This window comes from Lepisosteus platostomus, chromosome 24, assembly GCF_059453375.1.
Source record: "Lepisosteus platostomus isolate fLepPlt1 chromosome 24, fLepPlt1.hap1, whole genome shotgun sequence".
NCBI classification, from domain to species: Eukaryota; Metazoa; Chordata; class Actinopteri; order Semionotiformes; family Lepisosteidae; genus Lepisosteus; species Lepisosteus platostomus.
The window spans coordinates 4,518,641-4,531,696 of NC_142634.1; the positions used below are offsets into that span (position 1 = coordinate 4,518,641).

General features: G+C 56.8%; 1 protein-coding gene across 3 annotated transcripts in view; it reads right to left on the minus strand.

Moving 5' to 3' along the window:
• Positions 1-8,621: 8,621 nt before the first annotated feature.
• The window catches only part of LOC148641403 (septin-2), a 33,031-nt gene continuing 28,596 nt past the window's right edge, over positions 8,622-13,056 (minus strand). For 2 of the 3 annotated variants that reach the window (XM_088618308.1, XM_088618310.1), the window contains exons 12-13: positions 11,946-12,085; positions 8,622-10,763 (exon numbers count right to left, since the gene is read on the minus strand). In XM_088618308.1, the coding sequence (XP_088474434.1) occupies positions 12,017-12,085 (69 nt within the window). In that variant the 3' untranslated portion in view covers positions 8,622-10,763; positions 11,946-12,016. The remainder of the gene's footprint in view (positions 10,764-11,945; positions 12,086-13,056) is intronic. The other variant, XM_088618309.1, reaches the window with a different exon arrangement.

Below are 13,056 nucleotides of genomic sequence, written 5' to 3' on the forward strand. Positions count from 1 at the left end.
ATGGACCGAGCACGCACTGAATACGGACTGAGCATGGACCGGGCACGCACTGAATATTGACTGAGCATGGACTGAGCATGCAGTGAACACGGACTGAACATGGACTGGGCATGCACTGAATATGGACCGAACACAGACTGAGCATGCACTGAATATGCACCGAATACGCACTGAGCATGTACTGAACACAGACTGAGTATGGACTGAACACACACCAAATATGGACTGAGCACGCACGGAAAACGGACTGAGCATGCACTGAGCACGCACTGAATATGGACTGAGCACAGAGTGAGCACACACTGAATATGGACTGAGCACAGACTCAGCATGCACTGAATATGGACTGAGCATGCACCGAACACAGACGAAGCATGCACTAAGCACGCACTGAATACAGGCTGAGCATGCACTGAATACGGACTGAGCACAGAGTGAGCACACACTGAATATGGACTGAGCACGTCCATTCTGAAGACGTGAAACATGAACCAGAGGACACAAGTAGAAACTATGTGACAGTGCATTTAAATCTGAGAACAGGAGCCACTTTTTTTACCCTATGAAACAAGCTTCCCAGCCATGTTGCTGAAGCCGATACCCCGGCTTCTTTCAGGACACCGCCGGGCAAGATCCTGGGATGAATTCGCTACAGACTACCGAACAGGCCAGATGGGCTGCAAGGCCTCTTGTTAGTAACTGTTCTTGCGTCCTGCTGTAATACTGACACTTCCTCTCCCTCAGCCCTGTCTAACAGCACAGAGCTCATTTCTGGACGAGAGGCAGGAGTGTCTCAGGCCAGATGGACAGTGACTGTGGGGCTGGTGTGAGAAACACAGTCCCCTGATCGTCTGGGTTGAGCGCGCTGTAACTCATGGTGCAGGCGCTCGGCCTTCTGTCCCGGAGCGCGGTAAATCAGAGGTAACCAGGTTAAAGCGAGACACTGGATTTCTTTTCTGCCGGTTTGTTTTAGTCCTGTGCAGTTGAATGCCAGTCGAGGTGGAAAAGCCCCAGGGCACCCCTGGACGCTTCAGCGCGGACTAATCCATGAACCGCGCAGCTGTGCCTGGCCGGACTACGGCAGGGGAGGAACCCATCGCAGACGAAACACCAACTCCCACTCCCTGCTACTCTAGGTTCCCGTTTTGTGTGTCTGCTGTCCTGTATTTAAATGCTGCAATCCACTTTAGGTTTTGTGTAATGTTTGAATTACACACCGCAGCTGAAGCTATCGCAGACACCTCCCCGGCTGTGCAGAGCCACACGCTCGCCAGAGACCCAGGCTCAGAGCACGGCCCTCGCCTGAAGGGCCCGCTTCTCGGATTCCTGAACCTTCAAAACTCATCTGGGCAATTCTGGGGAAGCTCCGGACGGAGCACACGTCTTGCGCCGGGCGCTGACAAACATCAACAAGGGCTTTGGCTGCAGTGCGCGAGCCGGAGGCCCTTGGAGAGAGGCGTCTCTCTTTGCAAGGCTCTGTCTTGCTGACCAGCGCTGCTCCTGAGCCCAGACCTGAGCCTGTTGCCCAAGCCCCCTGCCCCCCTCCCTCCGTCTGAATTCCCTCTGTAAACACGTGTGTTTGCGTCCGCAAGGCATTCCGAGAATTCCTTTCATGTCTTATTGAAGGAAAGCCGCCTGCAGCACGGGGCTGCGGAGGCAGAGGAGAGCCTGCAGGTGCTGAATTCTGCACAAGGGCAGCAGCCGCTGCAGAGCCAGCGGGAGCAGACAGGCGCCCACGCCAGAGCCGCCCGGAATCCCGGAGCGAGCCTCGGAAAGAAATTCTGGAACGGCCGGTCCTCCTCACCTGGCAACAGGACGGGATGGAGCAGGATTGCCCACGGCCAGGGAGAGCCGTCGGACCGCTCCGAGCTGGGGGACTGTCTCTACCTATTTCACAGCATTAAAAAGCACCTCCACCCTGACCGGCATTCCTTCTACACCGCTGCATGTACGTGAGGAACTGTTCTCATCAGAACATCCTTCCATCTTCTCACGGCCTTACGCAGGGCTGTGGGGGAGCCGGTGCCTCCAACAAACAACGGGCACAAGGCAAGATACACCCTGGGCAGGACGCCAGTCCATCGCAGGGCAGACAGGCACACCCACACCCACACCGGGGCAATTTCTCCCAGAGGCCAGTTAACCCAGCAGCATGTCTTTAGACTCTGGGAGGAAACCAGAGCACCCGGAGGCAAACCCACATGGACACAAGGAGAACATGCAAACTCCACACAGACAGCTCCCCAGGAATTGAACCCAGGGCCCCAGTGCTGCGAGAATGTGCCACTGTACTGCCTTTTACTATAATATTTACGCACATAAGCACACCGTTTAAGTGAAAGCATGTGGCCTTCTGGGCTTTTGCAGGTGTTGGGCTTTTGCAGGGACACAGGACATGCCCCTCTCCCAACAGCTGGGGGAGGGGCAGCTGTGATGTGTTAAAAGGCGATTGGCTCACAGGGGGAGGGGGAGGAGTCAGCCTGTGCACTTCCTCGTTCTGCACCGTGCACACAGTTACCTGTTCCAGGCCCAGTGGGTGTAGTAAAAATCAACGGCGATTCTACACTAAAAAAACAATATCACCGATTTCTTAATCCCCACGTGACGTGGACTATTACGCAAGCCTGTTTTAAGATGCATGTTCTCTACTCTAAAAGGAAGAGAAGACTTTGCACACCCGAAATAAACGCTTAAACTACGTGTTTTTCTAAGAATGAGATGGTCTTCTGACGGGCGGGGACAAATCAGAGGTCAAAGGTCATGTGCGAGTCATGCAAGGGTCGTGGGGTTCAGACGCAGCCCATCTGAATCGTGTCGCAATCCTGCGGCGCACAGGCAGCACAAACAGCCTGGTGGCTTGAAGAGAAATGTCTGCAGATTGCTGTGGCCTCGCAATCGCACCGGTCCTCTCTTTCGCTCTGTTTCTAGTTGCCAGGGAGACCAGAATTTCACTGCCAGATGGAAGAATGCCCTTGTCTGGAGAAAACGGTCCAGCTAAATTACCTTGCCCTTGTTTCATTTCTGCTTCTTGTTTTCACGACTCGCACTGTGCACGACTGTAACAGCAAACACCACACAGTCACAAGCAGGAGCTCGATCCACACCTAGACCACAAGAACAGTTACAGACAAAGAGCAGCTATCTGGCCCATCAAATCTGTCTGGTAAATAGTACTTAACTGATCCCTGGATCTCATTCAGCTATTTCTTGATTGGCTTCAACTGCCAGAAGGAAAGGTATTTTGAGTGTCTCTAGCAGCTATGTAACTACTGAGTGAGGAATATCCAGGGGGTCTCTGTTCTTTTGCTAGTCAAATATATGGTAATCATCTTGGCACAGTAGGCTACTCTCCTCCCATTAATAGAGATCAGCATGTCTCACTTTCATCATGAACACGTTCCCTGGAGTGCAAACACCGACAGCAGCCACTGCACAGGAGTACAAACACCGACAGCAGCCACTGCGCAGGAGTACAAACACCGACTGCAGCCCACTGCGCAGGAGTACAAACACAGACAGCAGCCACTGCGCAGGAGTACAAACACCGACAGCAGCCACTGCGCAGGAGTACAAACACCGACTGCAGCCACTGCACAGGAGTACAAACACCGACAGCAGCCACTGCGCAGGAGTACAAACACCGACTGCAGCCACTGCACAGGAGTACAAACACCGACAGCAGCCACTGCGCAGGAGTACAAACACCGACAGCAGCCACTGCGCGGGAGTACAAACACCGACAGCAGCCACTGCGCAGGAGTACAAACACCGACTGCAGCCACTGCGCGGGAGTACAAACACCGACAGCAGCCACTGCGCAGGAGTACAAACACCGACAGCAGCCACTGCGCAGGAGTACAAACACAGACAGCAGCCACTGCGCAGGAGTACAAACACCGACTGCAGCCACTGCGCAGGAGTACAGACACAATGTCTTGAGGCCCAAGACAATGACATGAAAATGAAAGTTGCAGAACTTCAAATAACTTTCACTGTTCAAATGGGCTCAGGTGCCTGCAGACAATGTTACAGTTGATGTTATTATTAAGCCAGCCTGCACAAAGTCCCTCAGCAACCTGTTTCTGTTCTTTCACACTGCTTGAGACATACCGAGGTCACACCTGCACCACGTGGGGGAAGAACAAGGGCTGATGCAACCAGCACTGTTCACTGATCTCTCTCATCCGGAAGAGTGCAGATACAGGCCTGCAAGTGAGAGGTTAAGAAGTGCCGAGCAGATAACACCATCTGTGACGCTGCATTACGCCAAGGTACTAAAACCTCCACACCCACCACTAACAGGTGGCTGAGGATCGTTTGCAATTCAAACTGATTCTGCCTTCCCCTCAGTATAGTAACAGATATGAACACAGTCAAATACATTAGAGAAAAAAAACACTGTACTGGACTCCACTAGACGACTCCACTGGGCTGTGTCAGTGTACTGGTCTCCACAGGGACAAGAAGAGTCTAGAGCCCTGTGACTGGGCTGTGTCAGTGTACTGGACTCCACAGGGACAAGAAGAGTCTAGAGCCCTGTGACTGGGCTGTGTCAGTGTACTGGTCTCCACAGGGACAAGAAGAGTCTAGAGCCCTGTGACTGGGCTGTGTCAGTGTACTGGACTTCAGAGGGACTATAAGAGTCTAGAGCCCTGTGACTGGGCTGTGTCGGTGTACTGAACTCCACTACAAGAGTCTAGAGCCCTGTGACTGGGCTGTGTCAGTTTACTGGACTCCACAGGGACAAGAAGAGTCTAGAGCCCTGTGACTGGGCTGTGTCAGTGTACTGGACTCCACTACAAGAGTCTAGAGCCCTGCGACTGGGCTGTGTCAGTGGACTGGGCTCCACTACAAGAGTCTAGAGCCCTGTGACTGGGCTGTGTCAGTGTACTGGGCTCCACTAGAAGAGTCTAGAGCCCTGTGACTGGGCTGTGTCAGTGTACTGGACTCCACAGGGACTAGAAGAGTCTAGAGCCCTGTGACTGGGCTGTGTCAGTGTACTGGACTCCACTATAAGAGTCTAGAGCCCTGTGACTGGGCTGGGTCAGTGTACTGGACTCCACAGGGACTAGAAGAGTCTGGAGCCCTGTGACTGGGCTGTGTCAGTGTACTGGACTCCACTAGAAGAGTCTAGAGCCCTGTGAAGCCCAGTACACTGACACTGACTGGGCTGTGTCAGTGTACTGGGCTCCACTACAAGAGTCTAGAGCCCTGTGACTGGGCTGTGTCAGTGTGCTGGACTCCACAGGGACTAGAAGAGTCTAGAGCCCTGTGACTGGGCTGTGTCAGTGTACTGAACTCCACTAGAAGAGTCTAGAGCCCTGTGGAGTCCTTAAAGGAAGATCTCCCAGTTTACAAGAAAGCCCCTCTCAGTGTCTGTAGAGCTGGAGTTGTTTCATGGCCCTGCTGGAGAGGCACACGCTCCCGGTCAGTGGTCAGTGGTCAGCACTGCCCCCTGCAAGCTCCAGACTGTCCAGACAAGCTCATACCCGCTCCCTTCTCAGGTCAGGACAGTCCTGCAAGAATACTGCGAAGCCCCAGGACGCAGTAACAGTGCACACAGCTCACGGTGACCGACTATCAGACAGTGTCCAAAACAGACAAAACTGATCAAATGCTTTGCGTCAAGAATCGCACTCCTCTGTCAGATCATTCTTCAGACTTGCTGCACTGCGGCTTCATTTCAAACGGCGTGAGGCGCGATTTCACCCCAGCTTGTCACACCAACCTGCTTCCCTGATGCCCGCGACCGAGACGAGCTGACGTCATCGCCCCGCTCAGCACATCTGGAGGTCCGAGCCTCGGACCGCTTCCCCCCAGCGCTCTCAGCACGTGTGCGTGCGCAGGGGGACCCCGGTTTGTTTACCCTCCCTCCTCTTGCCCCACGCGTGCGGAGCGAGCGCTGTCACCTTGCTGCGGCCACGCGCCGGCCGGCCGCCCCGTGCGCATTGTTCGCAAGGGACCGCGGCGCGAGACAAAAGGATGCCTCGAGCCCGGCCCCCAAGCCACCGCGCGATGACGTGCCCGCACCCCCGGGGGGCAACCTGGCCGCACCTTTCCAGCCCCCCCCCCGCCCGCGCCTCGCCCGTCTCCGAAAATCGCCAGCAGACGCGCAGCAGAGTACAAACGCCCCCCGGACCGCGGTGCGGGGGGCTCGGCTGAGGCGGGCTGGGTCCGAGCCGTGCGCGCCCCCGCCGCCCAGACCCGTCCCCCGTACTCACCTCCCCGTCCTCTGCGGCGGCCGCGGCGGATGCCCAGGTGCAGACGCGCGTCACCGGTTCGGGGTGCGAAGCGACGCCCAGACGCGCACAGGCGTTGCGGTTTCATTCCCAGCCCCAGGACGGGAGAGCAGGAGACAGGAGGGGAATGACATTAGAACACACAAGCAAGGCGGCGGCTTCGAGAGCGGCGTCCGAGGAACGAAACCCTTGCGACTGCCCGGCAGGTGGATGTGTTTGCTTACCGGATTTGATCATGCGGCTCTTGTACCTGACGTTGGTGGTCATTGCGCCGAGCGGTGTGCGCTGCCTGCTCGGCTCCGGCTCCGGCACGGTAGCGCTCCGTGCCCGCAGCGCCTCCCCATTGGCCGCCGCGGCGCGGGGCCCCGCCCTCGCCGCGCTCACCCAATCACGCCCCTGCTGGTGGGGTGATTGACAGCGGCCGCTTGCCGGGGTTACAGCTGGTGGCTAACGGCAGAAAACGCCGAGGACGAGAACAGTAAAAGAAAAAAAGGCTAGGAACGCACCCGAGACTGTGCTCCTTTTTTTAGGTATCTGTGGTTTGGCAGGTCGCTGTTTTTTTCTCCGCTGTTTGATAAGACTAACACTCGCGCTACAAGCGCAAGATCATCCCCGTGCGATTGGAGTCTGCAAGAGTGCTCATTCCTGCAGCCGCCTGAGCCGGACAGACATGCGGGGGTCCTACCGATTCGTCTTCTCTTTTTACATTTATACTTTATCCCGCTGCGTGTACTGACGGACTACGGGCAAGAGCACGGCGCCCCTGCGGAGCCCCTCTGCCTACAAGCAGGTCGGTACAGTGGAGGACGCCTCTGCCCAGCCCCCCTGCTTCGCTGAACCCGAAAAACCGAGGGGCTTAACTGGAACCACTGCATGCTTCCCACTCAGGAGGCGATCTGGGGCTGCTGAGGGAAACACCGGAGTCAGAAGGCACCTCCGCCATCATCTCTAGCATCTGCAGAGGAAGAGCCAGCAGCTCTGTCACCCTGCAGCTCCCAGCTGGCAGCCCACTGAAGCCCAGCAGGGTGAGCCTGGCCAGTACCTGGAGGGGAGACTCCTGGGAAAGCTAAGGCTGTTGCTGGAAGAGGTGTTAGTGGGGCCAGCAGGGGGCGCTCACCCTGCGGTCTGTGTGGGTCCTAATTCCCCAGTATAGTGACGGGGACACTATACTGTAAACAGGCGCCGTCCTTCGGATGAGACATAAAACCGAGGTCCTGACTCTCTGTGGTCATTAAAAATCCCAGGTGTCTCTCGAAAAGAGTAGGGGTGTAACCACAGCGTCCTGGCCAAATTTCCCATTGGCCCTTACCAATCATGGCCTCCTAATAATCCCCATCTCTGAACTGGCTTCATCACTCTGCTCTCCTCCCCACTGAGAGCTGGTGTGTGGGGAGCGGACTGGCGCATCATCCAGGTGGGGCTGCACACTGGTGGTGGTGGAGGGGATCCCCATGACCTGTAAAGCGCTTTGAGTGGGGTGTCCAGAAAAGTGCCATAGAAGTGCAGAGAATTATTCTGGAACAAAAGCCAGCAGGTGAAGGGGTTCCCCAGAACCAGTGTTGGGGACCCCTTGCAGCAGGTGATTACTCGGCCTGATTGGGGTTGGTCCAGAGCTCATCCCGGTGTCCTGGGCGTGGAGCGAACTCTGGAGTGACCACACAAACAGCCGCATCGCTGACCGGAGGGTGAGTGAGGACGTGTGGGCTGGAGGTTCTGCTTGAGAATTAAAACTATAAATGAGCATCAAGCAGCTTCAGGACTCCAGTGTTTGAGTAGAGGGGGACCCTGGTCCAGCCAGGGGGGCGGGCTTTAGAGCAGAGGCATGAACACATGGTCTGTGGCCTCTAGACCAGGGGGCTCAGGGCCCAGTGCATCTCCCTCGGTCACACAGCAGGCAGGCAGGTCCTCCTGGCTTCCAGCCACAGTGGCCCAGAGCTCATCCTGCTGACCACAGTGTCCAGCAGGCCATCACCGAGCCAGTCCCAGTGAACACAGGTCCCCCCTCCAACAGCTGGGGGACTGGAGCCTCTGGGGTCAGTCACCTCACTCAAGGGACAACAGCAGGGTCTGCAGCAGGGGTTCGAACCCACAACCTGCCGGCCACAAGTCCAGAGACTGACCCGCCAGGCTATACTGTCCCTCAGTAGCATTTCACTCCATTTGACTACATTTCAGGCCCTTTTGCTCCCTCTCCTGCGTAAACCGTGTTGCAGTCCACCAGTTCTTCGAAGTTGGGGTACAGCGACGTGCCAACAGGGCTCCCCAGCAGTCCGGCTGCCCAGCACGTCAGCTCTGGAGGGAACAGGCACCAGCACCGAGGTCGCAGGACAGGAGAATTACTCCCCATCAACCACAAGAGCCAAAGGAAAGACACCCACTGCGTTCTTCTCTTCAAATCTTTTATTGTTAAAGGTTCTTATTAAAACTGTAGTGTGGAAATCCGAAAAAAATAAAATAAAGACACACGGGAAGTCTGACAGAACACAGACCCGGTCCGGCCCGGCCCCAGAAGCGCAGAGAGCCAGCGCCGGAGACCTGGGCTCGGCCCCGGAGGGGTAAGGGTCCCGGGCCACAGTGGCGGCGGCCGCGGGCTGGCACAGAGCTCACGTCTGGAAAACAACGCCCGGGGAAAAAATAAAAAACTCACGCCAAGCTGTCACTTTCCTCCGGCCCCTCTTCAACAAGGAGAGGGGGTTTTCAGCGCCCTGCCTCCTCGATAAAACGGGAGTCTTTTAGAGCCAGTCCAGGACCGGTCCGGTCCGGTCCGACGAGTGTCCGGGCCAGGCTGCAAAGCTCCGACAGCGCGGGATCTGGAACAGCCTGGGACAGCCCACCCTCGGCTCACGGAGAAACTGCAGAGGATGAGTCGGGATTTTGCTGCGATAAGCCTTTCCTCCGTCTTGTCCTGCACCGCCAGTTACTGCCTTCAGAAGCAACTAAACCTCCCCCCGCGCTGAGAGCGCCGTCCCCGAGCTCTGTGCCAGCCCGATACCGCGAACGCGGTACAACCGGCAACATCCGGCACCCTCACAGCAGACGGGGCTTAAAACAAAGGAAATATCAGGAAAACGTGGAGGTGTTTCTCGTGCAGCGTGGCCCTCGGTTGCCTTCTCTCTTCCCTGACAGCGAAGACAAAGCGAGCTCGCAAGAAACGCGTACCGATCCCAAACGAGAACGTGGTGGCGGGGGGGGAGGATCTGCGTGATGCTCCCATCAGCCAGGGCTGACCGTGCCATCTGCTTTCAGCACCCGCGGGAGAGGGGACTGGGGGTGCCAGCATGCGCCAGTCTGGCCCTGGCACAGGAACCCAGCGCAGGGGCAGCAGACTTCACACCATACCGAGATATCAAACAGCCTCCCGTTCCCACGCTGAGCCTATGAAGGAGCTCGGATTCACCTGCTTGTCCAATCCTTCTCTGGAGTGAGCCCCCCCGTGTCCCAGAGTCCCCGTGTCCTGTCCCCGAGGGCCACAGCCCAGGTTTGCAGGCGCCCCGAAACATCAGCCGCACAGCTCCTCAGCGCGAGGGTTAAATTAGCTCAATGAAAGCTTAATTGGTGCGCCAATTAGGTCTTATTTAATTCTGACCCACTGGCTTAACTGTAAGGATACCTGCCAAGCCCGCTGTGGTGCTGCCCTTGAGGACTGGACTTTGGGAGCCCTGCTGTAGACCCATGATCCTTAAGGGATCTGGGGAAAATGACCCCCAGACCGACCAGGATCCTGCCCTCCAGGATCCCTGCAGCAGGGGGTCCCAGCCCGTCACTTTCAGACCCCTGGGGGTGTTTGTAGCACGGGCCCTCGGCCTGCAGCCTGGCTGAACGCGTCATTTTTCTGAGGGCTTTCGAGAGAATGTCTTGAAAACCCCCAAAAAACGCAGCGTTCCGAGCGACTGGGAAACGAGAGCAGCGGAGCTTCCCAAGAAAACGGTTTGCAATAAAAAAGGGGAACTAAGAGGGAGGCTCAGAGCAGACAGGAACGATGACTTGCAAGCTGCTTTCCGGTGGGGAAAACTAACAGTACTATCCGGGGAAGGCCCTGGTTCTCCACCCCTCCCAGCGCCCCACTGCTCAGCCGAAGACTTTTCCATCTGCGGGATTTATCCCAGAGGGTTCTGGGATTGCCCCCAGGTCCTGCTGTGGCAGATCTCACAGCAAGGCCCAGGGGGGGTGGGGGATCGGGGTGAGGGTCCGGGCGCTGGGACAGGCCGAAACACGGCACGCCCCGCCGGCGGCGACCGGCCACGGCGCTCAGCGCGGCCCAGGTCCCGCTGCAGCGGAATGAGACGCGCGAGAGGGGCTCCGGGAGCAGACGAGCCGGAGCTGCTGGGACTGCAGGGGCCTCTCGGGGCCGGGAAGGAGACGGACGGGGGGGGAGGGAGGGAGAGAGGCTGCGGGTGGCGTCGCGGAGGCAGGCCGGACTCGGGGGCCCCCCTGCCCCGGCGCCGGGGCGTCGGGGGGCAGGAGTCCTGTCAGCGGCGCGCAGGAGGGAGGAGCCGGGGGTGGACAGAGGTGGCCTTGGCTCTGCTGTTTAACAAAGGGGAAAAAAAACAACGGAAGAGGTTTCCGTCATCACGGAGCGCAGGAGGGGAGACCAGAGCCCGACGGCCCGCAGAGCTTCATCCCTCCCTGGGACGGAGGCGAGCGGCAGGGAGGGGGCTGAACTGGCGCAGGAGCAGAAACTCCCTGTGCTGCACCACGCCGGCGGTCTTTTCTCCAGCCCTGAAAGGCTGCTGCAGAAACCCCTGAGCAACAGCAGCACTCGCTCGCAACGGGAGGCAATGGAAGATTCAAAATGAGGCCGGACAAGCGTACCAAAGAAGGACAATCCAGTAACTGTTATCTTAGTACATGTGGCGTCTGAACTGGTTTCCCCATTAACTACCTCCTTGAACAACAAGATCATAAAATGGTGGTGGTGGAGGTGAGTCCTGTAAAGCGCTTTGAGTGGAGTGTCCAGAAAAGCGCTATATAAGTGTGAGCAATTATTATATTATAATAATAAATGTGTATGCTGCGCCATCTAGTGGCCATCTGGCATATTGCAGCTGTGCCAACTCAAAGCGGGATGGTACTGCCCTTGGCACATTACAATGATGCCCCAATCACAGCAGTGCTCCCCACTGTCGCCAGCTGGCCTGGCTCTGCTGTGAGCGGGGCTGAGCTACCAGCTACAGCCACGCTTGGGGCTCATCCCCCTCGCTGCCGGCTGCTCGGGCTGAAGCCCACAGCACCCTTCGGGCGGAGCGGTGGCCCTGTGGCTCAGGATCTGCGCCTGTGGCTGGGAGGTTTGCCAGTTCGTATCCCGCGGCTGGCAGAGGATCTACTCCATTGGGCCCCTGAGCGAGGCCCTGAACCCCAACTGCTCCAGGAGCGCCGTATAAATGGCTGACTCTGCGCTCTGACCCCCAGCTTCTCTCCCTGTCTGTGTGTCTCATGGAGAGCAAGCTGGGGTCTGCGAAAAGACACATTCCTAATGCAAGATACTGTACATGACCAATGAAGTGATCTTACAATCTTACAATCTCTTGCAGCGCAGTACATCCTTAAAGCTGCCAGACACAGGCAGAGAAAGGAGCTACTTCCTGCTCGATGACTTGAGAGGGTCTTGGTACTGAAAGTGGGAAAATGACCAGAGCTCGTGTCCACGAGGAGCTTCGGGGATCGACAGCAGCTTCCAAACAGCGGGCGACCCGACGGCGCTCTGACCTGCGTCGCTGTGCAGGGGGAGGACGGCTCGCACCCGCCCCCCCCCCCCTCCGCTGCCGACAACCCCCCCCTCACTCGTCCGCCGGCTTCCTCCTCATCTGCGCCTGCATCTGCGCGATCATCTCCTGCATCCGGCGCAGCTGTGGGCAGAGACAGGGGCGGGTCAGAGAGCAGGTTCCACAGGCCGGGCGATTCTGGGGCCAACGCGAATTATTAGGGGCCGTCGTTAACCACCAGTAACGTCCATTTCCAAACCACTTCTTCCAATTCAGGGCTGTGGGGGACTCCATCGCAGGGCACATACAGACACAAACACACACTCACTCACTCCAGGGCCAATATTCCCAATTAACAGAAGCCAATTAACCTACGAGCATGTCTTTGGAAATGTGGGAGGAAACTGGAGCGCCGGGAGGAAACCCATGTGAATAAGGGCAGAGCATACAAACTCCACACAGACAGCACCCCAGGAATTGAATCCAGGATCCCAGTGCAGCGAGGCAGCAGTGCTCACCTCTGCTCCACCCTAATTGCAAAACTGCTAAATATTAATTAATTATTTACATACTGCTCTACAGCGCAATGGCGTCTTGAGAGCCTAGGAGATGGAATTGATTTGATACAATCCTGTATCCTGCCTTCTAATTGGCTCTGTTCCTCCATTATCCAGAAGCCGCTTATATTATTCCTGAATAGGATCCTGGCAGCTGAACACAGAAGCACAGGGCGCCAGGGGAAGACCCAGCCCCAGATGCGACGCCAGTCCACCGCAGGGCACATGTACAGGGAATTCGGAAACACCCACGAGCCCAACCAGGGTGTCTCTGTGAGGTGGGAGGGACCAGAGCACCAGGAGAAACATGCCTGGGCAGGATGTTTTAAAACAATTATACTACATGTGAAGAAGCAAACCAACACATGCAAGGCCGTCCTGTAGTGAACAGAGGGATTGTGCGCCCTCTAGTGGAGCTGTGCAGAATACATCAGCAGAGCTACTGTGATCTTTTTCTTTACCAAACGGGCTTCTGTTTTAGTAGCTTCACTATTCTTCCTTTGAGACATTTTTATTGACTTAGAACCGAGTAACACGACTATTCTAGCTAGATCTGAG